The 23,384-nt window shown below is 46.8% G+C and overlaps 2 protein-coding genes across 2 annotated transcripts in view; both read right to left on the reverse strand.

Annotated features, from left to right (window-relative positions):
• LPCAT2 (lysophosphatidylcholine acyltransferase 2) overlaps positions 1 to 6,889 on the reverse strand; it is an 89,471-nt gene extending 82,582 nt beyond the window's left edge. The window contains exon 1 of the mRNA XM_008069956.1: positions 6,564 to 6,889. Coding sequence (XP_008068147.1) covers positions 6,564 to 6,734 — 171 coding nt within the window. The 5' untranslated portion in view covers positions 6,735 to 6,889. The remainder of the gene's footprint in view (positions 1 to 6,563) is intronic.
• A 2,089-nt stretch (positions 6,890 to 8,978) lies between these two features.
• MMP2 (matrix metallopeptidase 2) overlaps positions 8,979 to 23,384 on the reverse strand; it is a 27,137-nt gene continuing 12,731 nt past the window's right edge. Inside the window, exons 8-13 of the mRNA XM_008069957.2 lie at positions 22,057 to 22,212; positions 20,773 to 20,914; positions 18,123 to 18,259; positions 16,134 to 16,293; positions 11,678 to 11,787; positions 8,979 to 9,883 (exon numbers count right to left, since the gene is read on the reverse strand). Of these exons, the coding sequence (XP_008068148.1) occupies positions 9,780 to 9,883; positions 11,678 to 11,787; positions 16,134 to 16,293; positions 18,123 to 18,259; positions 20,773 to 20,914; positions 22,057 to 22,212 (809 nt within the window). The 3' untranslated portion in view covers positions 8,979 to 9,779. The remainder of the gene's footprint in view (positions 9,884 to 11,677; positions 11,788 to 16,133; positions 16,294 to 18,122; positions 18,260 to 20,772; positions 20,915 to 22,056; positions 22,213 to 23,384) is intronic.

A 23,384-nucleotide genomic window follows, 5' to 3' on the forward strand; every position in this document is an offset into this window, starting at 1 on the left:
AGGATTGCCTCAACTCAGGGGTTCGAAACCAGCCTGAGAAACATGGCAAGAACTTGCCTCTACACAAACAAACAAACAAACAAATAAATTACCTGGGTGTAGTGACACATGCCTGTTGTTCCAGCTACTTGGAAGGTTGAGGCGGAAGGATCACCTGAGCTCAGCAGGTCAAGGCTGCGGGTGAGCACTCTGCACTCCAGCCTGGGTAGCAGAGTGAGATTCCAATTCAAAAACAACAACAACAACAAACCCTTGCAAATGAGGTTTTCAAGACAGCCACCAGACTGACCAACTAATGATAATACTCTGGGAACTGGGCTTTAAATATGTCTCTATTCCTCCCCCTCTAGTGGCTTCCAGGTTGCTAGCTAGTTTTCACCATGACTGCAGCCTATTGGTTTTCAAGGTTACTACAGAGTTGAGCAACAGGAATAAAAATAGGGTAAGTTAAAAACTGTCACAATGTTTACTGTCCTTGCCAAGAGTCAGAATTATTGAATAAATGTTCCTTGAATTGTTGGAAGCTATGACAAAGTTGATCTGACAATTTTTATTTTTAAATTTTTTTTGCCAGTGCTTTTGTTGCTGTCATAGAAAAGATGATTTTCTTTTTTTTTTTTTTTTTTGAGTTGGAGTCTCACTCGGTCGCCCAGACTGGAGTGCAATGACCGCTCCCGGCCACCGCAGCCTCGACCTGCTGGGCTCTGGCGATCCTTCCGCCTCAGCCTTCCAAGTAGCCGGAGGAATTATAGGCATGCACTACCACGCCAGGCTGATTTTTTGATTTATTGTTTTTCAAAGACCCTTACTTCACCATTTTTGCTGATGTCCCATCTCAATTTTTTTTCATTCTGCCTTTTAGATTGAATAATTTCTGATGACCTATCTCCAAGTTCACTGATTTTTTTTCTTTCAACCATCTCCATTATACTGTTAAGCCCATTCTGTGGATTTTTCATTTCAGATATAATAATTTTCAGTTTTATGATTTCTATTTGGTTCTCTTATACAGTTTCTATTTCCCTGCTAAGATCCCTCTAACTATTCACTCACTATAATACTTTTTTCCTTTAAGTCCTTGAGCATTTTTATAACAGCTACTTGAAAGTGTTTATCTGCAAAGTCCTACATCTAGTCATTTTAGGGTATCTTTTTATTGCTTGCTTTTTCTCTTGGTCATAGGTCACATTTTCCTATTTATTTGAATTTCTAATATTGCTTTCATAGTATATTCATAATTTTAAATGATACGTTTCAGATATTCTGGATTCTGTTATCTTTCTCTAAAGAATGTTGATTTCTGTCCTAGCAGGGAGGTAAAATAGTGGCTGAATACCTTCATCTTGTGAAGGCTTAGATTTATATATTGTTAAGAAAAATTTGAAGTTTTCTCTAAATCTTAGACTGAAGCCTTATTCCTATGATATAGCTTTTCTCCTAAGATATCACCTTTGTGAGGTCAGTATAAAACCTGAGCTGTTTACCTTTTACTTGGTGGAATTCTGACTATGCTTTCCCAGTGGGGTTCACCGGTCAAAACGTCTGATCAGCTTTTTCATCTGTCCTGCTGTCACTTTCCTCCAGGGTCCTTGAAGGCTCTTTTGTAAATGCACAGTTCAGGGATCAGCCAAGGATTTGAAAGAAATCTATATGCCAGTTTGGGGCTCCTTCATTTCTAGCTTCCTCCTTTCTGGGATTTCTCCCCTCAATTTCTAGCCACTCTGTGTTCTTATAGATCAGGCCACTAAGACAGGCTTTCTAGCAGTCTTTTCCTATGGTGTCAAGTATATATTTTCTAGGTACTATTCTTTCAAGGTACTATACTTTCTTTTTTTTTTTTTTTGAGTTGGAGTCTCACTCTGTCACCCAGACTGGAGTACAGTGGCTGCTCCCGGCCACCATAGCCTCGACCTGCTGGGCTCCGGCAATTCTTCTGCCTCAGCCTTCCAAGTAGCTAGAACTATAGGCACGCGTGACCACACCCGGCTAATTTTTTGATTTATTGTGGAGATGAGGTCTCACCAAATTGCCCAGGCAGGTCTCGAACCTGCGGGCTCAGGCAATTCACTCACCTCAGCCTCCCAAAATGCGGGATTACAGGCTGAGCCACCGAGTCCAGCTAGGGTACTATACTTTCAAGTATAGTACTATTTGCTCTCAAGTTTCTGTCTGATTTTTTTGTTTGCTTTGTTCTATAGTGCTCCATATAGTATTTAATATCCTGAGTGGGGTTTATATATTTTTTAACTTTTTTGTTTGTTTGTTTTAGAAATGGGAGGTCTTACTTTGTTGTCCAGGCTGGTGTTGAACACCTGGCTCAAGTGACCCTCCCACTTCAGCCTCCCAAAGTGCTAGGATTACCATTGTTATCTGTGGGAAGTTTGTCTGAATTAAGCTACTCCACCATTCCTGAGACCAAAACTAGCCCTGTTAAATTACTCTTCACTTGAAAACTGACTTATTAATATAGTTAAACTTCTCTATCACTCTATTTCCTATCAAATAAAATATATATAAGGTAAGAAGAGTAGGAATTTCAGAACTATTATATAGTAGGAATCTTGGATCCAGTAGTTGTTTTTTGAAGCTCTGCGTACATGGTAAGCACTCTATTTTTAGATAAAGTTATATTTACTTGGAGTGGGTAGAGTGATGGAATGGGTGTGTGCTGTGGAACAGTACTGTGGAGATGAGATGACCAAAATTCCCAGCTCCCTCTAGTAGGTCACTGCCTGAGATTCTCTTCTAAAAGGTCTCATTACCAGAATACTAAGAAGTAACGCTGACTGAAAGAAAGGACCACAGCATAGGAGAAAGAGTTGGAATGGAGTTAAAGCATATTAACATAAGATTCACTCATATGTACACTGAACAACCAATATGAATTTTAATTGAACAAATTTCCAAATATTGGGCAACTTTTTTTTTTCTGTGCCATTTTCAAAGTTTGCGACAAATAATAGTTCTTAACACTTAACTAATTTTGAGGTAACTCTTTGAGATGACTCTTTGGAGAGTCAACTGAGAGGACTCTCCATCACATTTCCATTTGGTAACATGTTGTCTCTATAGGAAGACCTTCATTCAGGATTATTATTTTTTTACTTTATTTTATTATAGAGATGTGGGATACAAGTTGGGATTAGGTACATAAGTAATCTATGTGCAGGTGAAGTTTGGACCTCCAACTGGTCCTCACTTTCCCTGGTTTAGGACCAGAGGACTATTCTTTGGTTTTCCTTCAAAGCATTACTAAAACATGGGATTATATACTTGTACTTGTTGAACTTTCTCAGTGAAATGTAGGGACAACAATCTTTAAGCAAGACATTTATCATCATTTAAGATTAAATCTAGTCTGAATTAATCACATAAAATCATACTTAAATGAAAGTATGTCCATTTTTTAAAATGGATAATACAGACAACATTGTTTTTCAACCATGCCTATCCAAATCTTCTCCTTACCAAAAGCATTCAAGCCATTAAAGTATTTGGTATATTTGGTTTATAAAGATTTTTAAATTTCAAAAATACCCAGACCATTCAAACCATTAAACTTCTCTGGTATTTCTGGTCTATATGAATTTAAAAAGTGATTTTAATACACAGACCATGTTCAATGCTATCCAAGTAGAAAATTTTAAGTACAGTATACAATTTGGAGACAACTAACAACTATCAATATTAAAGATCAGAAAACAATTCCAGACTTTTAAACACATTATTTCACTTAATTTTAACCCTTATTTGAAGTATTGCTATTCCAATGTAACAAATGAGAAAAGTGTAGTTCAAAGAGGTTAAGTGATTGGCCAAAGTCACATGACTAATAAATGATCAGATCTTCTGACTGACTAGTTATACTAGAGCTCTCATTATACTACAGCTTTCATAGAATTACTTGGAAGAGCTCTCTAAATAGTAACAGTCAGACAATGAAAAACTTAATATTTTATTCAAGGTAGAATATAAATATTTATAAACATGCCACTTTAATCCTCTCTCCAAGATATGAAGCCAAATAGATGAATATTCTTTCATTTAAGAATGATAGATTTAGGCCAGGCACGGTGGCTCATGCCTATAATCCCAGCATCTTGGGAGGCCGAGGTGAGAGGATTGCCTGAACCCACGGGTTCAAGACCAGCCTGGGCAACTTGGCGAGACCTCACCTCTATAATAAATCAAAAAATTAGCCAGTCGTGGTGGTGCATGCCTTAGTTCCAGCTACTTGGAAGGCTTAAGTGGAAGGATCGCCTGAGCCCAGCAGGTCCAGGCTGCAGTGGCAGTGAGTGTACCACTGCACTCCCACCTGAGCGACAGAGTGAGACTCCAACTCAAAAAAAAAAAAAAAGGGAAAAAAAATGACCAACTAAAACAGTCTAAGTTTAATCTTAAATGATGGTCAATGTTTGACTAAAACAGACTAAGTTTAATTTTAAATGATGGTCAATATATTTAGAAGTGTTTCAGACATTTCAAGATATAAAGGGAACATCTACTGCATTTAAAGATATGAAAATCCATTTTTTAAACTTCTAGTTTCTTTGCTTTCAGTTTCTTTGCAGAGGTATTACTAAATTCCTTATCTTCTTCCTCTCTGATACCCTTTGTCAACCAGACACCCATCTAACATTGCTCTAACCACTATTCCATGCCGCTTAGTCCAGCATTTAACCTGCCCCCACTGGAGAGGGCAATGGTCTCAGTGCATAAAAACAGACTGCGAAAATCACACTACTTCAAATCCAAAGTAAAAAAATGTGTGAGATGGATAGGAAAACAACAAAACCGTTTTTCCCCTACAGAACACACAGGTCAAATGTAGCTTGCAGAGTCTATCTTGTTCTCTGATCACTAACTTCAGCAAAGAGAAAGTACAAACAGTAAGTGTAACTGCTAATGGTAAAAGCAGCCTTTTACAAGAAAAAGGAAAGGAAAGAAAACTTCCTTTGTATATAGTATAGCCACTTAAAAATTGGATGACAGTCTGGGCTACCCCTCAACCTTGAATTTAGGAACAGTTTTGGGGTGAAGATTGATTCAGGACCAAAAACTCTTGAGTGCCTTAAGTTGACTCTTCGGATATCCCTCCCTCGACGCTTCTGCTCAGCGAGAACATCCCTGTCTTACCTGTTATTCTAATTCCAACCTCGGCTCTTTGCCTTCTCCCTCACCCTTTGCATCCCAAAGTCGTTCCCCTCCTTCACCTGCGGGGGGGGGAGGACTCCCCAAACCCCTTTCCTGCATAGACCTGCCTACTCGTTCCCTACACGTTCACAAACTCAAGGTTTGTCACAGATGCAGCCCCCCCCCCCCCCAGGCAGGGCTGTCTCCTCCCCCACGGACCTCCGGGTCTCTTCCTGTTTCGGATCCTCTCAGGCCCTCATCTTGCTTCTCACGCACCCCCTCAGACCAGGCTCCAGAGGTCCTCGATTCTCACATTGACATCTCCTCTCCTTTCAGATGCGGAGCCCCTCCGAAGTCCTCTCCTCCCAGACTCTCAGAGCCGACAGCTCTTTCTTCCTCAGACACCGTTGCTTCCCTGCCTCACGCCCCCAGCCGACCCCCTCCCCCTCAGACAACCTCCCTCTCAGCCCCACGCCCACTCAGACAAGCTGCCCCGTCAGACCCACGCCCCCTCAAATCCCGCCCTCCCCGTCAGACCCACATTCTCTTCAGCCACCCTCAGACAACTACCACCCTCAAGCCCACGACCCCTCGGGTAACCTCCCTCGTCAGACCCAGGCCCCTCTGAGACAACCTCCTCCACCGCCCCGGCACACCCATGCTCTCCTCGGCCACCCGCCTCTCTAGGCCACACGACCCCCTCAGACAGCCTGCCCGGTCAGACTCACGCCCCCTCAAACCCCGCCCTCCCCCCTCCCCGTCAGACCCACACTCTCCTCGGCCGCCCTCCCCTCTCAGACCCGCGCTCCCCTCAGATAACTTCCCTTCTCAGACCCACGCCCCTCTCGGATTACCCCCTCGTCAGACTCACGACCCTCGCAGACAACGCCCCTCCGTCAGACCGCGCGGCGCTCTCTTCGGCTGCCCTCCCCTCTCGACCCATGCCCCCCACCAGACATCCCGCCCCATCAGACTCACGTCCCCTCAACCCCCCCCCACGTCTGACCCACACTCTCTCAGCCGCCCTCCCCTCTCAGATTCAGGCTACCCGCAGGCAACTTCTCCTCTCAGACCCACGCCCCTCTCGGATTACCTCCCCTGTCAGACCCTCGCCCCTCTCAGACAACACCCCTCCGTCAGACCCGCGCTCTCTTACGCTGCCCTCCCCTCTCGACTCACGCCCCCCTCAGACAACCCGTCCCATCAGACTCACGCCCCCTCAACCACCCCCTTCCACGTCAGACCTACACGCTCCTCGGCCGCCCTCCCCTCTCAGACCCACGTCCCACTCCGACAACCTACCCTCTCAGCCCCGCGACCCTCTCGGCCGCCCCCCCCCGTCTGACCCGCGCCCCCCTCAGACAAGCTTCCCGCCCGGTCCCACGCCCCCTCCCTCGGCCGCACTCGCCCGTCTGGCCCGCGCCCCTCACCTGGATCCGCCTCGCCACGCCGATGTGCGTCTGCTGCACGAAGGGGTTAGGCACGGGCGGCTGGAAGAAGGACGCCTGGCGAGGCACCATGGACGGCCGCAGCGCCGCGCCCCCGACGCCCGCGCCCGGCACTGTGGCTGCCACCGCCGCCGCCTCGGCGCACCGGTTCATCGCCGAGCCAGGCGCGGGACCCGACCCAGGCGACGGAGAGCACAGGCGAGCGCCGCAGCCGAGACGGAGGTGAGCCTCGCCGGAGCGGAGCCTCGCCGGAGTCCCCGCCTGGGGCGCCGCTCGGGGCCTCTGCGCGCAGGCGCCGCAGTTACCTAGACGCCGGCTGCCATTGCCCCGCCCTCTCAGCTGGCCCCGCCCCTCAGGTGCCTGACTCCTCCTCCTGGACGACATACCCGCCCCCTTGAGGGTGAGCGCTTTTCCTTCAGAGCAATGACCCAGAAAGGGTGGTCCGGTAGGGTTCTCTGCTTTAGAGTCAGGTCGACCTCGAATTTCCATCTATTTGGCTGGGTCTGTGACGCTAGCCAAGCGATGTCTCCACGAACCTCAGTTGCCTCCCTCTGTAAAATGGGGTAAACATAACTCAGATAATCAGAACCTGGATCAAGCAGTGTCAGGAGCAACCACTTCCCCTGGACTGTCCCATTAAGTGAATTAATATATCCAGGGTGGGTTTTATGTATGTTTGCTCTCTAGTATGTTTTGTGTTCATGCAAACCAGTTTGAGTTGGGTGTTTGTTGGTTACTTACAGCTGAAGGGACCCCAGTATAGAAATTGGTACCAGGGGTAAAATCTGTCTCACTCAAAACATATGGACTGACAAGGGAGAGACAGTTCTCCAGAGAAAAATTGAGCTTCAATTATTAGAAAAGGCAAAAACAAGGTACCCTCCACACTAGATGAGGAACCTGACCCAGAAAAGGGAAATGACTTGGGTTGCGGTTCCATTACGCTCTGAGGAAGTTCAAGGGCCTGTTTGGACCTATATGGGTACTATTGGGGGAAGGGTGTAGGGGTTGTCCCAGGACCTGAGATCAGCTGATCAAACCCAGAGTGACTGAGTTAAACGATGATCATTAACAACTCATCTTTATTGATCAACTCTGTTCATAGCAGGCAAGTAGACCAGCATGAGAATCTGCACCCAAGTCTTGGGACAGCTGCTCCTCCAAACTTGTCTACTGAATCTCATAATCTTCCAAGCCTATCAAACAGATGTGTGGCCTTGGATTAGTCACATAACCTCTCTGAGCTTGTTTCCTTGTCTAGGAATGGGAGATTAATTCTCACTCCATTGAGTCAAAGGACTAACTAATGTACATGTAGTGGTCACAGAAAAGTACTCAAGAAATGAAACATTTTTGGAATTACTATGTTGTGGCGCAGCTGAATTTTGTTTAACTGAGAACCTCAATAACTGTATTTCAGCCATGATGTAAGATTCTTCAACCTAGGTCTTCAAGTATGGGCAAGCAGAGCCTTGAGCTCTTTTAACCAGATACCTGCATGAAAGTTGGTCTTTCCAGGGCTCTCAAGAACGTGAGCCAGGGCAGGCCCTGGAAAGAGAAAATATGACTTCAAGCCCACCAAGGTCACCTCTAGAGTCTTGTCCACTCCTTACTCCCTTCCCCACCAAAAGAAACCTGAATCAATATGCTATCAGACTACTGGAGCTAGAAACAGCCTCCAAAAACCCCAGACCTTAAATTTCTGTAGTTCTAGAATTTCTTTAAAGGAGATTAGGGGTGGATAGGATGGGAGGAAGGAGTAAGGAGCTTATCCATTAATACTAGCTGTGTTTAGAAGCAAACACATTTCTCCCCTAAGTGTGTTTACTTAGGGTGGTTTTGAGGTAGTAGAGGGTAATGCTGCTGATAGACATTCTGGGCTGAGGGCTCCTCTGCTAGGCCATCCTTTGACTCTGATGCAGCTTCTGTTACCTAAAGCTATGAGATCCTGGGCAAAACACTTCTCTTTGAGCTTCAGCTTCTTCATCAATAAGATTGAGCTAATAATAGCCTCTTTCTCGTTAGGCGATGCACATAAAGTGCCTGGCACAGAGTAATCACTCTATTAATGGAGGGGAATGTTATTGTTGTTCATTGTTACTAGTAGTTGCATTAGAATTGGTATGACTGCTAATGAAACGGACAGAAAGTGAACTTTGAACATACCCCACAACTATAAAACCAGAATTGCTGCTACTTCAGGGTTCTTTCTACAGGCCAGAGAGACTAGAGCTTGCCCACTCTGAGGTTCTCTTGCTGTTTACTTTGGAAGCTCTAATCTTTGCAGCAGACGTCATCTGTGCCCTGCAGGGAGCAGAGATTGGGACTTTTCAAATTTCCTCTTCTGGCTGGCACTGTAGCCCCATTCAGGGCTCTACTGAAACAGATGGCAAACACTGCCACTCAATCAGTGTCTTTATTCATACTTGTTGACATTTCCCATGGGGAACTGTTGACGGGTGAGGCAGTGAGGGCGGAGCAGGGATCCATGGCTTGACTTTCCTCCATCCAGTGGAGGAAGCAGCTGGGTAGGGACTGACTAAATAGAGTGAAAAAGGGAACTATTGCTATGTGGGCTGAGATGCGCTTTGCAGTGACTTCAAGACAACCTGAGTCCTTCTGTCAAGAAATGCAATTTCAAAGTGGAAAAGTAAAAAGACCAAAAGAAAAGAACAAAGTTCATACAAAGCAAATTGCTAATGTAGGAAATGGTCTAAGGCAGCCAGCAGTGAAAATCCAGGTGTCTGGGGTGGCCACCTGGCCATGCCCTTATCCCACTGCCCCATGCCAGGCTGCTGGGCTACCCATGCCCTCCTTCAAGAGTCTCCATTGGCTCTCTGAGGGTGCTGTGAGCCACAGAAGGTTGTGGAGGGAGAAGAGCCTGAAGTGTGACAGCACCAGGGCAGCCTGAAGCAGGGCTGCGTTGAAAATATCCAAGTATCTCTTTAGGGTTGGCTCTGAGGGTTGGTGGGATTGGAGAGGCAAGGGGCACCTGGAAGGGGTATAATCAGCACCTATTCTTGGGCACAGGGTGGAGCTGCTTTCTGGACTCTTAAATTACCAGGTGAGGGTGAGAATGCTGATTAACTACAGAGATAAAGGCAGGGCTGCCAGGCCCCTTCCAGTCCTTCTCTGGTGCTCAGGGCCTGGTGTGCGGAAGGCAGTGGAGAGGAAGGGCCTGTGGGAGCCAGGGCCAGCTCAGCAGCCTAGCCAGTCAGATTTGATGCTTCCAAACTTCACGCTCTTCAGACTTTGGTTCTCCAGCTTCAGGTAATATGCACCCTTGAAGAAGTAGCTGTGACCTGGAACAGAGAAAGAAGAGAGGCTGTGACCACCCGATCCTGACATTCTGGTGCACAGAAGGTTCCTGGGAGCTTTGAAAGTCTACCTGGCATAGGAAAGAAGCTTCTAAACCAAAAGAGCCCCCTCTGGATGGGAGGAAGGGAGATGGCTGTGGAAGAAAGCTCTCTTAGTCCCTGTTTGCTCATCTCTAGGATGAGGATAAAGATACCAACCTCTTAGCCATGTGTTCTTAGGGTTTGTGGTGAGAATTATATTAGATAACATGCCATCAGTAATGACAATAACTCCACTTAGCACAGGAACCAGACTAAGAACATTCCATATACCAAAGGTGGCTAAACAGGAAGCTTCCAGTCTTATCAGGCCCACAGATGGGTTTTACTTGGCTCACACAAGTTTTTTGTTTTGTTTTGTCTTTAAACCTGAATAAGTTGCCAACATGTAAACATCTGGAAAAAATCACATGAAAATACAAATTTCTGGCTTCTTTTATAAACAGCTAGAGGCCAGGTGTGGTGGCTCAGCCTGTAATCCCAGCACTTTGGAAGGCCAAGGCGAGAGGATTGCCTGAGCCTGGGGGTTTGACACCTCGTCTCTACAATAAATCACAAAAAACTACCCGGGCGTGGTAGCATGCATCTGTAGTTCCAGCTACTTGGAAGGCTGAGGCGGAAGGATCGCCTAAGCCCAGCAGGTCGAGGCTGTGGTGGCTGTGAGCATGCTACTGCACTCCAGCCTGGGCAACAAAGAGTGAGACTACAACTCAAAAAAAAAAACCAAAAAAAAACCCCAACTAGAATATCTAAAAACATTGGGTCCCTGTTTCTGCAAGCCAGTAATCACCCAAAGCTGAGAAGCAGCTGTCCTCTGTAATTGAGCCATGTGTTCTGTGTTTCACCGCACACCCCTCCATTCCCTACTGTATGCCCCTGCGTGCTTCATTCATGTGTGCTACCTGCCTGGCCTGTAGAGGTTTTGGAATTTGTGACTTGTGACATACATGATCTCATTTGTTTCTTTTAAAACCCTAGTACGTGGTAGGTACTCAATAGATGTTAATTCTTGAAGAGACTTCTTTATCTAGCACCTGATTGTATACTGTTTTTTTTGGACATGGAAGACTTTTAGCCACGGGAGTGCTAAAAGTCTTTAGCAGGGCTCTGCAATTAGCATACTGTAGGAGCTCAAAATAATCTCCGGAATTTAATTGAAATCTCTAAAAAGTCAAACTGGACTCATTTCCAGGCCCTAGAGAGCTCACAGAAGCTTCCTCAGAAATATGGTTTTCAAACTTTGAATTCTGTCCCTTGCTGCTACTGGTTGTGTTTTACTCAGCAAGGGACCAGGGACAAACTGAGTGGGGAATCTTTGCCACATGAGCAATAGAGCGTGACAAAGTTTGCCTTGTCTCAAATGGAACCATCCTTCTACTAATGAGAGGCGGTCACAGGCCTCCTGCAAAACCCAAAAGGGCCTGGATCAAACCCCAGAATGAATCCAGGGCACAGAGCCCATGTTCCTTCCCCACTCACTCTGGCCTCCTGTCCTCCCCTGCCCTGGCTCAAGGCCCCGCAGCTGTGAGAAGCCTTTTTGGGTCTTACTTCCTGGAGCCAGGCCAAGGAGGAGAGGTCAGGAGTCTGGATGCCTTCCCAGCACTGGGCTGAAGGGGTTGGTTTGTTTTCCCGGGCGCCGCATGCCTGCCCTGCACAATGAGGGAGTGTGTGCTTGCAGGGAGCTGGGCCTGGCTAGGGGTGGGGAGTCCTAGAAAGCGGAGAGAGGCCTGGGTGGCTCACCACTGCCCTGCAGGTCCACAACAGCATCCAGGTTATCAGGGATGGCGTTCCAGGCATCTGCGATGAGCTTGGGGAAGCCAGGATCCATTTTCTTTTTCACCTCATTGTATCTGTGAAAAAATGGACACGATGGATGAGCAGGGCCTTGCTAAAGGTCACTTCTCCCCAAACCTGAACAGGAGGACCCTCTGATGTCTCCTGGGTGGCCTGAGAAACCAGATCTAACCCTTCAGGGAGGCTTGTGGCTATAGTGGAAGGGCACGGAGTCATACCTGGTTCTGAAGCCCAATTCGGCTACTTAACTAATTGCATGACTGGATAATTCCATAAAAACAATCTTGTGATTAATGCTTAACATTTATGAAGTACTTACTACATGCCAAACAGTATGCTAATCACTTTCTATACACTTTCTCATTCAATCTTTACAACAATCCTATGACACATTATTACTGTAATAACCATTTTATAGACCAGATGCTTTCAAAGAGCTCCCAGCTTCTAAGTGGTAGTCCAATCCAGGCCTGCCTGGTTCCAGGGCTGTAAGTTGCACTCTGAGCCTCACTTTTATCTGCTGTGAAATGGGGTCATGCTTAATGTAGTATAGTTAGTTTAATGCATACATTAGATAAAATAGCAGATGCAAAGCATCTATCCCCACATCTGATAAATACTTAGTAGGTATTTAGGGCATGTTACTTCCCTTATAAATGGATCCCTGCTGTAATCTGAGGAGCTCTGGACTAGAAGCCCAGGGATAGGGTCCTGCCCCATCATTCTTTCACTATGTGGCTTGGGCAAATTGCTGCTTCTTCATCTGCTAAGTGATGACAACCCATACCCTGAGAAATGACCATGGCTGGGGCAGAGAGGTTATAATGCAAGGTGGTGCATGTGAGTGCCTATTGGTCAGAGTGGACCACGTGCCAACTCAGTTCTGGCTGTAGCTCTCCAGGAGCATAGCAATTCTGGGCCCCACCTTTCATTCAGGTAAATACCTTGGGCATTACTTGGCACGTTATTCTCTCTGGCTAGCAATACCTCTGTCTTTTTAACTCTTTGAAGAACTTTCAAAATGCTGTGACTATTTTGGATTTGCTTCTCCATTTCATTATTTTATCAATATTTAATGAGTTCCCGCTATGTGCCTGTGAGAGTTCGGTAAACAAGATCAAGTCTTGCCCCCTTGTAGAGCTAATTCCTTAAATACATCTGTGTTTCAGTACCATCCTGGTGACAGCCAAGCTGTGCTCCACAGCACCTCCTAGCGGGCTCTCTTCCTCCCCACAGCTAGCCTTCCCACCTCCACCGGACTCTAGCAACTTTAGCTATGCTTCCTTCTAGGGGTCTCCCTCCCCCTGCACCCCCTCAACTATTACCCAGAGAACTGCCAGCAAAGCCTTCATTCATCCCAGCTGCCTCATTAAGACTCCTTGCAAAATCTGACATGCTTTCTAATGACCTGGGTCACCAAAACCAAGTCCCCTAGCTCAAAATCCCAACCTTTCCATCCATGTCACCTCCACTGACCCCTCAAACTATGTGTGTACATTCCCTAGGGTTAGGATGGAAATATGTGTCCCATCCCTGAACCCACCCTCTTTTTTTTTCTTATTCTACACACACAAGGTGGGAAGGGCAGAAATCAGCCCCATTTCATAGTAAGGAAACTGAGACTCAGAGAAGGGATCTAATTCCAAGTTCTTTTCATCGAGAAAGAGTAGAAGCATCATGGCATCAGAAGATGTGCATATCTTCACTTTCTCCCCATAGTCTCTGTGAACAGTGTCTCCTACCTGCTGGGACACTGCTTTGAAAGGCTTCTCTGTGACACTCTGGTACTTCTCTGCAGCTGTAGGAGTTGCAGTGTAGAGCAGGTGTAGGAACATAGACATTTGTGTCCCAGCTTTTCCAGTGTGCATCCTGGAGCCACTTTAACCTCAGTTTCCACACGTGGGAAAGGGGTCTAATAATGGTATCTACTTTAAGTCGGAAATACAGGCCTGGGCTGCAGTACAGCCCCTGAACGGAAAGCCACCACTATTTGTTTCAAATGTGTTTGTTTCTTTCCCTCACCCTACTGTATACTCCATGTGGGTGGGGAGTGACTACTTCTTGACCAGTCTCCACAGCACCTAGCCAAGTGCCTGGCACATCGGAGATGTTGACTGTATGCTTCTGGGCTTAGTGGCACTCCCTGGCACTCACCCTCCATCTCTCTTACACTCTCCTTCTCCAGCAAGGATGCTTCTAAGGCCTCTGCAGATTCCATACCTGGGCCAGCATCACAGGCTTATTCACCACCTCTCCTGGAAGAGAGATCTCCTCTCTCCTCTAGGAGTCAGCTCAAAGCCTCTAATAGGCTCTTCAGCTCTTCCCCTTTTAAGGGGTCACAGGGAGGTTTCTCCGTAGAGCAGGCTGTCCGTCCTGGTCCTCGTTTTGAGAGATAGCGTTGTTATGGGGAAAAATTGGGAGGCATAGAAGTCTGCCCAGAAACCCAGCAAGGCACTGCACGGCCTGCATGCCATTGTGTGTGTGTCATGGTCACACATGGACCCGTCTGCTCTTGTGTGTTTACATCCATAGGGTGTGTGGAAGAATGATTACAAAAGTCCTCCCAACAGCATAATTCAGAAACACCAGAGCTACTTGATTCTAAGTTTCACATTACAGTGACTCTGTCTCTCACTGCCCACGACCCTAAGATTTAAGCGCCTGCAAGGCTGCGATGCCATTCAGAGTCCAGGCATGTGCCCTGAGTGTCTGGAGCCTGTGGGTGGAAAGCCTGCTCCGTGGTTTCCTGCCTGACTGTTTTCTTTATTGAGGCTTGAGATACCAATCAGCTTAGGTTGCTAAGTGTCTTAGCAATATGTCTGGAATTCCACCCTGACATGGTCAGGCTTGAGATATAAACAGCTTCTGAATGCAGGGCAGCTGGGGGCGGGGTCAGTGGGGAGTTAGAAATAGAGGCCTCGGGAAGGAAGCAGGATTATTTTAGGGATGGGAGACAAAAGCCTCAGGGAGTGCCCGCTAAGTAGTTCCTGGGTAGGAATGCAGTGGCAGATGTAGTGGCAGCCACAGAAGGAATTTGGGACACAAGGAGGGAGGGGATGGAAAGATACCCGGAAAGCCTTTGTGCCCCAACTACTCCTTCCCCACTGACCATATGGTCTGGAGGGTAGAAGACAGGAGAAGCAGCTATAATCTGGGCTCTGTGACTACACACTTACATATCAATAATTTGGACAATCACTTAATTTCTTTGAACCTCGGTTTCCTTATCTGTAAAGTGTGAAGAATTATAACCAAACTCCTGAGGTTTGGGCTATCCTTCCCTGGTCATTCCTGGATATCGAGCCCCTTGGCCCTGACCGTGACCTCTCAGAATTGGAACCTTCCCTGTTGATGACCCGGAGCAGAGAGTTGCTTGCTTCCAAACAACTCTCTTGCCAGCCTGTGCCCACAGCCACTGGGCCTGTTGTGCATATGCCAGAAGGTGCCTGCTGCTTCCAAAGGGCCTGATGTGGATGCTGGCTCCTGTGGACAGCTGGTGCCCCCATTTCTCAGACTTCTTCATATTTTCCTCTTTGCCATCCCTGCCTCCACCACTACCATGTCTTGGAATCCCACTACTCTAGGTAAAGTATAGTGAAGACTAGTATGTTCTCCTGGAGCCAAAATGCTAGGATTCAAACGCCAACCTGTCACTACCTGGCTGTGTGACCTTAAGCTAATTACATAACCTTTCTGAACCCAAGTTTCCTCATCTGTAAAATGGGAATTATAATGACAATAATACCCACTTTAAAGAGCCCTTGGGATAGCATCTAGCACACAATGTCAGTGGTAGCAGCTTTTATCTTTAAAATTTTATTACCCCATTTTTTTTAGTGAGTCACCCCAAAATGTGAAGCTCCAGATCAAACATGGGCCCCAACAAAAGACTTCTGAAAAGGGAAAGGAGCTGGGCTCAGTGGCTCAGCCTGTAATCCCAGTGCTTTGGGAGGCCGAGGTGAGTGGATTGCCTGAACTTGCGGGTTCGAGACCCACCCGGGCAACTCATCTCTACAATAAATGAAACATTAGCCGGGCGTGATAGCACACGCCTGTAGTTCCAGCTACTTGGAATGCTGAGGCGGAAGGATCGCCAGAGCCCAACAGGTCGAGGCTGTGGTGGCCAGGAGTGTGCCACTGCACTCCAGTCTGGGCGATGGAGTGAGACTACAACTCAAAAAAATAAGAAAAGGGAAAGGAGAGTCTGACCAGAATTATATTAGCAACGTGAACGAGGTTCATCTTTTGAGGACTTCTCAGAGGGACTGCCGCCCTGTTAGGTTGGAGACCAGATAGAGGGCATCCAATGCCCACCAACCTTTGAACTTGACTCAGGAGGCATGATACCTCAGCAAGTCTTCTCTATATCCACACAACTGTCCCATCCACCACCCTCCCTTACCTCCAGAATTTGTCTCCAGCAAAGATGTACGTCTTCTTGTTCTTGCTCCAGTTAAAGGCAGCATCCACTCGTTGAACATCAGGGGGCAATCCCAGACTGGTCAGCGGCTTGGGGTATCCTCGCTCCAGGGTGCTGGCTGAGTAGACCCAGTACTCATTCCCTGGGGTGGAAGCAAACATAGTCTGTGTTGGTGGCTGATGCTGAAACCCCCCAAGCCAGCTTGTTCCTCCCATCATCGGTCTGCCAGCTGACCTTACTGCGGCCACTCTCAACAGGGTACAGGTTCCTGTTCACTCCTGGGCTCAGTGCCCAGAATCAGGGCTCATATATAGGGTTTTAGAAGCTAATTATAAGCCAGGCTCAGTGGCTCAGCCTGTAATCCCAGCACTTTGGGAGGCTGAGGTGAGTGGATTGCCTCAGCACACGGGTTTGAGGCCCACCTGGGCAACTTGGTAAGCCCTCATCTCTACAATAAATCAAACACTAGCCGGGTGTGGGAGTGCGCGCTTGTAGTTCCAGCTACTTGGAAGGCTGAGCCAGAAGGATCGTGGGAGCCCAGCAGGTCGAGCCTGCAGTGGCCGGGAGCAGCCACTGCACTCCAGTCTGGGTGACAGAGTGAGACTCCAACTCAAAAAATAAATAAATAAATAAAAAGCTAATTATAGAAGGGGGACAAAGCCAGCCCATGTTCTCTCACCAAGTCATACCCTCTAAGAGCCAGGCCTGCCATGGAGAGGCACTGTTTCCTAATTTGCACAAAAAGGTGACTTGGGAGCCAGTGGGGCTCCTAGCCAGGCCCTGGCCAGGACCCATGATCACTATGGATAGAGGAAATAGGAGTCACCGGGGTAGAACCGTAAACACCCACAGTCTGGAAACTTTATGTCTTCTAGAAAACCTTTCTTGAGATCCCACCTCAGACCAGGGTGGGGATCCCCTCAGTGCCCCCATCACAGTCCTTTCTGCACTCCTGCACGACAGTCTTGTCTGTCTCCCTGAGAAGTCTGTGAACAACATGAGGGCAGGGGTTGTATCCCTAGGGCCCAGCAAAGCTAAGTAGGTTGAATGAGCAGGGCTTCTAAGTTTTAGCCATACAGAACCTACCTTGAAAATTTCTACCACTTCTAGAGACTCTTTTTATTATTATTTACTTAATATTTGCTTTCAGTGAATTCATTTTGAAATCTTTTAAAAATAAAATGTTTTGAGTCAGGGATCTACTCTGTCACCCAAGCTAGAATGCAATGGCACAATCACAGCTCACCACAGCCTCGACTTCTTGGACTCAGGAGATCCTTCCAAGTCCACCCCCTGAGTAACTAGGACTACAGGCACACCCTACCATGCATGGCTAACTTTTTAATTTTTTTTTGTAGAGAGGTTTTGCTATGTTGTCCAGGCTGATTTCAGACTCCTGGAATCAAGCAATCCTCTTGCCTCGGTCTCCCAAAGTTCTGGGATTACAGGCATGAGCCACCGTGTCCAGGCTAAAAATAAATTTATTTTAAACATTTGGAGGTTTAAGTACCATTTATTAAATAATTTATGTTCTGGTTTGAAATGCCACCCTATCATAACTCACGACATCTTTTCAAATAAACTTATGTTTAAAATTTAAAATAACAAATCAGTCAAAAATGTTAAAGTTTGGCTCTTCTAGCACTAGAAAGGTGTTAGGAACACACCAACACTAAACTGAGAGAGAATTATTTTCTTCTAGAAAAGGAATCAGAAAGATTAAAGAGGAATGAAAAGAAAATGAAATATTCACTGTGGGTTAATGCTATTTGATGGTGAGTGTCTGAATTAATGTCCCAGGTGAATCTCACACATTGGGAAATGATGTTGAAAGAATGGATCAGTAAAGGAGAGGGAGCGCCAACAGGTGCACAGGAACTGTGACTTGGGAGGGGGTGAACATGGATCAGGCAGGGGTCCTGGCTCAGAGCCCCGTGAGCCGAGGGCCAAGATAGGATGCTTCCCACGCACCTGCAAAGAACACAGCCTTCTCCTCTTGTGGGGCTTCATACACAGCATCAATCTTTTCCGGGAGCTCGGGCCAGAATGTGGCCACCAGCAGGGGCCCCATGGGCTTGTCCCGTGGTGTCACTGTCCTCCAAATGAACCTAGGGGTAGGCAGGGGACACAAGAAACCACACCTTTAGTCACTCTACAGCTCTAACCACATGTGCCCCCAAGACCACCCAGAAACAACCCAGCAATGATTCCATGGGGAAGCAAGATCCAAAGGAAGGCTGGAGAAGGACTGGAGAATGGGCAGAGTGCCCCTCTTGAAGATAGCAGAGCTGAGAGGCATCTCCCCTTGCTCTTCCCCTCTACCTCCTCCAGAAAACCTTCCCTGACTACCTCTGTCCATACAGTATTCCCTTGCTGTAAGTCTCTCAAATTCATCAACACTGAGTGCCTGAAATAGCCATGTTTGTTTGTTTTTCTTCTCTCTCCTATTTGATTAGAAGCCAACTGAGGCAGGAGCTGATGGCACTCAAAAGCATTTCCTGAATTGAAATGGAACGGAATCATGAATTTTGGCATGAGTAAGAACTATCATTTATTGAGGGCCTACTAAGTACCAAGTGCTTATAATTTAATCCTCACAATATTGTATGCTAATATGCATTCCTGGTGGTCTACCCAGCATCTATCCTCTATGGTCCTCCCATAACTCCACATTTATGATCCATCCTTCACTTCCTTCCATCCTGTGTCCCCAGCCCCCATCTAGGAGTAGATACTGATTGGTCCAAACCACTGGTTCTCAAAATGTGGTCCCCAGATCAGCAGCCATCGTTACCACCCTGGGAACTGTTGCAAGAAATGAAAATGATTGGGTCCTTTCTGAGATATATAGATCAGAGTATTTGGGCGTGGGACTCAGAATCTGTGTTTTAGCAAGCCTTTCAAATGATTCCAGTGCACGCCAAATTTTTAGGACAGTAGTTCTAAGCCAATCAGACTTAGCATTCCCTGGCAACTATTGTTGATTCAGCAATTGCATAATAACTTGCACTGGCATGATAAGAGTAAACAGTTAGACTTGCATTTCACATCTGGGGATCTGTTTGTGTGTATGTGTGTCTCTCTCTCTCCTGCTTGAGATAGGCAGGGATTGTTGTCCCAATTGCCACTGGCAGATTTCTTGTGACCATGAGATGGATCCAGCCTTGGAATGAAGTCAGTACAGAGGATGGCAGTGGACAAAGACATCAAGTTACTGACACTCTCTCTACCCCTACAGGCAGCTCTACTCCTGGACTTTGTACCCTGTGAGAGCAATTTCCACTGTTTAAGCTGGGTTGAGTTTGGTATGTGTGTGGGAGGGAAGAGGGATGTCTGTTATTTGCAGCAAAGCATCCTAATATAGGAAGGTATCATAAATTTTATTACTAAAATTCCAATCCAGATCTGACTCGAAAGCCTAAATTTAATCACTCAGTAATACTGTCCTTCTTGTTCCCCTAAATGTATAGCATCAACTTTTGCACACTGTTGGTGTTTAAATATTTACTAATCAATTCAAAGAGCTCATTAAACACTTGTCAACTTTTTAAAAGAAATTGTGTTATGGAGGCCAGGGATGTTTCCAGCCTGGTTCTGGGCTCTGTGCCCTTTCCTGGGTCCACACATCTTAGCTCTGCCTGTGTGGTCAGGGCTTCCTCAGTGGGAAGTGCACCAGGATAAGGATCCCCTGAAATGAGGGCTGCAGGTCAGCACTGACATTGTCTGTTACACATCCTGGCTTGGGCATTCGAGGCCTGATGGGACCTGACTTCTTATTGCATTCTGAGTTTCATCTCTCACTGCATCCTTGCCATCTTCCTACTGAACAGCAGACCCTATGAAAAGCAGGGCACCTGCATTCCAGCACCTGGAATAGGAGGAGCCCTTCCTGAAAGTTTATGGAGTATCTTCTAGCCTTGCCAGGCTCTCTATTCCACTAAGCCAGGAACATTCACATCTCTGTGGCTTGACTTTTCAGTTCTCCCTGTCCCAAACACCCTCCCAACCTGTCCCACCCCCCATCACCATCCAGCAGAATCTTGCTTTTCTTTAAGGTCTCTGCTGAAATGCTGCCTTGTCTGTGAAGCTCTCCTGGACTGGGACATGCCCACAAAAGCATTAAGCCAATGCTTCTCTAACCACATTGCTTTCATTTGGCCATGTATTACCATCAGTTCTCTATGCCTGTTTCCCATTAGAATAACTGCGGGAATCTGTTGGGATTGGCCATGTTACCTGCTTTAGGCAACGGAATATTCTCAAATATAATGTGAGTAGAGGCTTTAAATGTGCTTGTATGGTTTGACTTGGTCTCTTGGACCCTGTCATCTGCCATAACTAATCTCAGAAGAATGAGTGACATGCAGATTGCACCTCAACCCAAACTAAACTGGAAACCAAGACACCCAGTAGACCCACAGATTATGAGGGAACAAATGAAATGCTTGGGTGCTAAATCGCTAGGATCTGGAAGTTGTCTGACACTCAGCAAAAACTGCCTAAAGCAGGTCATTTTGTGAAGTTCCAGTGGGGTCCTCAGCCAAGGTAGGAGCACAAGAATAATGGGGAGAGGGCAGAGAACAGAAGGTAAGAAGGACATGAAGCAAGCTCCTGCACTCACCGATCCTTGAAGAAGAAGATCTCACCACGGATCTGAGCGATACCATCAAAGACAATGTCCTGTTTGCAGATCTCAGGAGTGACAGGTCCCAGTGTGGGGGTGGGGCCGGTGCCAGTGTCAACATCAGTGTCAGGGGAGGCCCCTGAGGGAGCATACCTGACCTTAGTCTCGCCCCAGCTCCAAGGATTCTTCCCTCCAGGCTGAGCCCCTAGCACTGTCCACCCAACCTGCTAAGGGTTGAAATAGTGTTCTGCCTTAGTGTAAAGCCCAAGAAGATAAAGGGAAGAGGCCCAGACTTGGAGAGAAACCAGGACCCTGTGGCCCTTTGTACTCTGTACGTGCTCTTCAGACATCACCTGAATCAGTCCTCTCTATATCCCTGGGAGGAAGGTATCATTATTACACCATTTTACAGATGAAAAAACTGAGGGCCAGGAAGGTTGAGTGACTTACCCAAGGACTCAAACCCAAAGTTCAGATTCTTATGTCCATTAGAGAGTTGGGCAGTTGGGGGGGGCACTTTCTCAAGGAGTAATTCCTTCACTCCTCACCATAACCAGCCCCAATTTAGAGATGAGAAAACTGAGTCCAGAGAGACAAAAACTTGTTAAATCTCTTGCAGCAGGTGGTTGGCAGAGGCCACACTTGAATCTGACACCTCTTATTTCAGACTTTGGGTTCTTTTGTGAGTTCAGTCTTCCTCCAACTTCATCAGTCAAGTATGACTTGAACTATTTTGGTTTGGTCCAGGTACCATTAGGACCATTGAATACTTAATTTTTAAAAAATGGATTGACTTTTAAAATTCTGGCCTCACTGTAAGCACTAACAATACATAAATCAGTGATTTAAGGCACCAGTTGTTATGTTTCTATTACATACTGAAATAAAAACATGAAAACTAGAAACTTTCACCCTGTATCATGAAAAATGCTGTCCTGTATTTAGCTACCTCTCCTGGATCCTAAGCCCTACTCAGTTGCTTAAACCTGTGTGACCCTGGGCCAGAAGGGTTACATTTCTAGGGCCTCAGTTTACTCGCATAGAAAATGGAGAGTCCTAGAAACAGGGAGCCAAGAGGGGCACGGATACTAATGTTGTTTGGACAGGAAAGGGTTATTCCCAACATCCCCTTGGGGTGTCATTCTGAAGCCTGAAGCCCAGGTTAACACTCCTGCCTCCTGTCCTGGACAGATGGGACCTTGCTGATCTCACCCCCGGGCCTCCATCCCAGGCTGCTTGACCTCCCCAGACCCTGCCCAGAAGCCTCAAGCTGAGGTTTACCATAGAGTTCTTGAATGCCCTTGATGTCATCCTGGGACAGGCGGAAGTTCTTGGTGTAGGTGTAAATTGGCGCCATCAGGGCCCCAGGGTCCTGGGAGTGCTCCAGCCCCATAGCGTGTCCAAACTCATGGGCTGCCACCAGGAACAGGCTGTACCCTGAGGACCATAGGGAGGGGAAAGGTTGAAAGAGAGGGAGTCAGACCTAGCCACAGTGATGGACACATTTGAGGACACGTCCACAGTGAGACTGAGAGCCCTGGAAGGGGTATGTATTGATTTTTCCTTCTCCAGATAATTCTGGGATTAATACACTATGCCTGTGCTTCCAAGTAGGGTCAGCCAAAGTCTTCTTGTTCCTTTCCAGCGTAGACTGCAGATGTGCTATGAAGGAGGACAAGTGGCATCTGTAAATCCTCTACTTAAGGTCTCATTTGTTAAAAATCATGCTTCCTGGCTTTTTGTGTTTCTTTTTAGATACTGGGGCAGAACCGGCTCCTTGGGACCTCAGAAGAGAGAAAAGAGTGGGGCTGGGCTGGCCCCAGGTGCCACCATTTCTGTTCCAGAGAAAGCAGTAAACAACATTCCCACTTGGTGTGGTTTCCCAGGCTCAGCCAGTCTGTGAGCAAACCCTATGTCATACCCTATTGCAGGCTGAATTGTACCCCATGCAAAAGATTTGCTCAAGTCCTAACCCTGGAGATCTGTGAATGTGACTTTATTTAGAAATAAGGTCTTTGCAGATGTAATGAAGACACAAGTTAAATGAAGTTATATTGGAGTAGAGTGGGCCCTTACTTCAGTGTGGCTTGTGTCCTAGGAGGAAGAAGAGAGACACCAGCAGAGACACAGATGCAAGGGAGAGAAGGCCATAACATGTCAGAGGCAGAGACTAAAGTGATGCAGCCTTCTGAGGGAGCATAGCTTACTGACATCTTTGTTTTAGACTTTTCGCCTCCAGAAGCATGAAAGTAAAAATCTGTGTTGTTTTAAGCCACCAGTTTGTACACTTTATCATGGCAACCCTGGGAGACTAATATTCACCCCAGGTGAGCCATTCAGCTCTGGAACCTTGAACCATGAGGAAGATGAGGAATCTCCCCTTTAGGTATAAGACAGAGGCAGAACAAGGAAAATCAGGATATGTCCTAGCATGGAATTTAGCAGGGAATCAGAAAACCTCCTTAGGCCAGCCTCTGTCATTTGCCAAGTTCCATCTTATTATGAGTAAAAAGAATGCAAATAGCCGGGCTCAGTGGCTCAGCCTATAATCCCGCGCCTTTGGGAGGCTGAGGTGAGTGGATTGCCTGAGCCCGCGGGTTCGAGACCCG

The sequence above is a fragment of the Carlito syrichta genome, unplaced genomic scaffold (genome assembly GCF_000164805.1).
Source record: "Carlito syrichta isolate Samal-C Ts95f unplaced genomic scaffold, Tarsius_syrichta-2.0.1 Scaffold312595, whole genome shotgun sequence".
In the NCBI taxonomy this organism is placed as follows: Eukaryota; Metazoa; Chordata; class Mammalia; order Primates; family Tarsiidae; genus Carlito; species Carlito syrichta.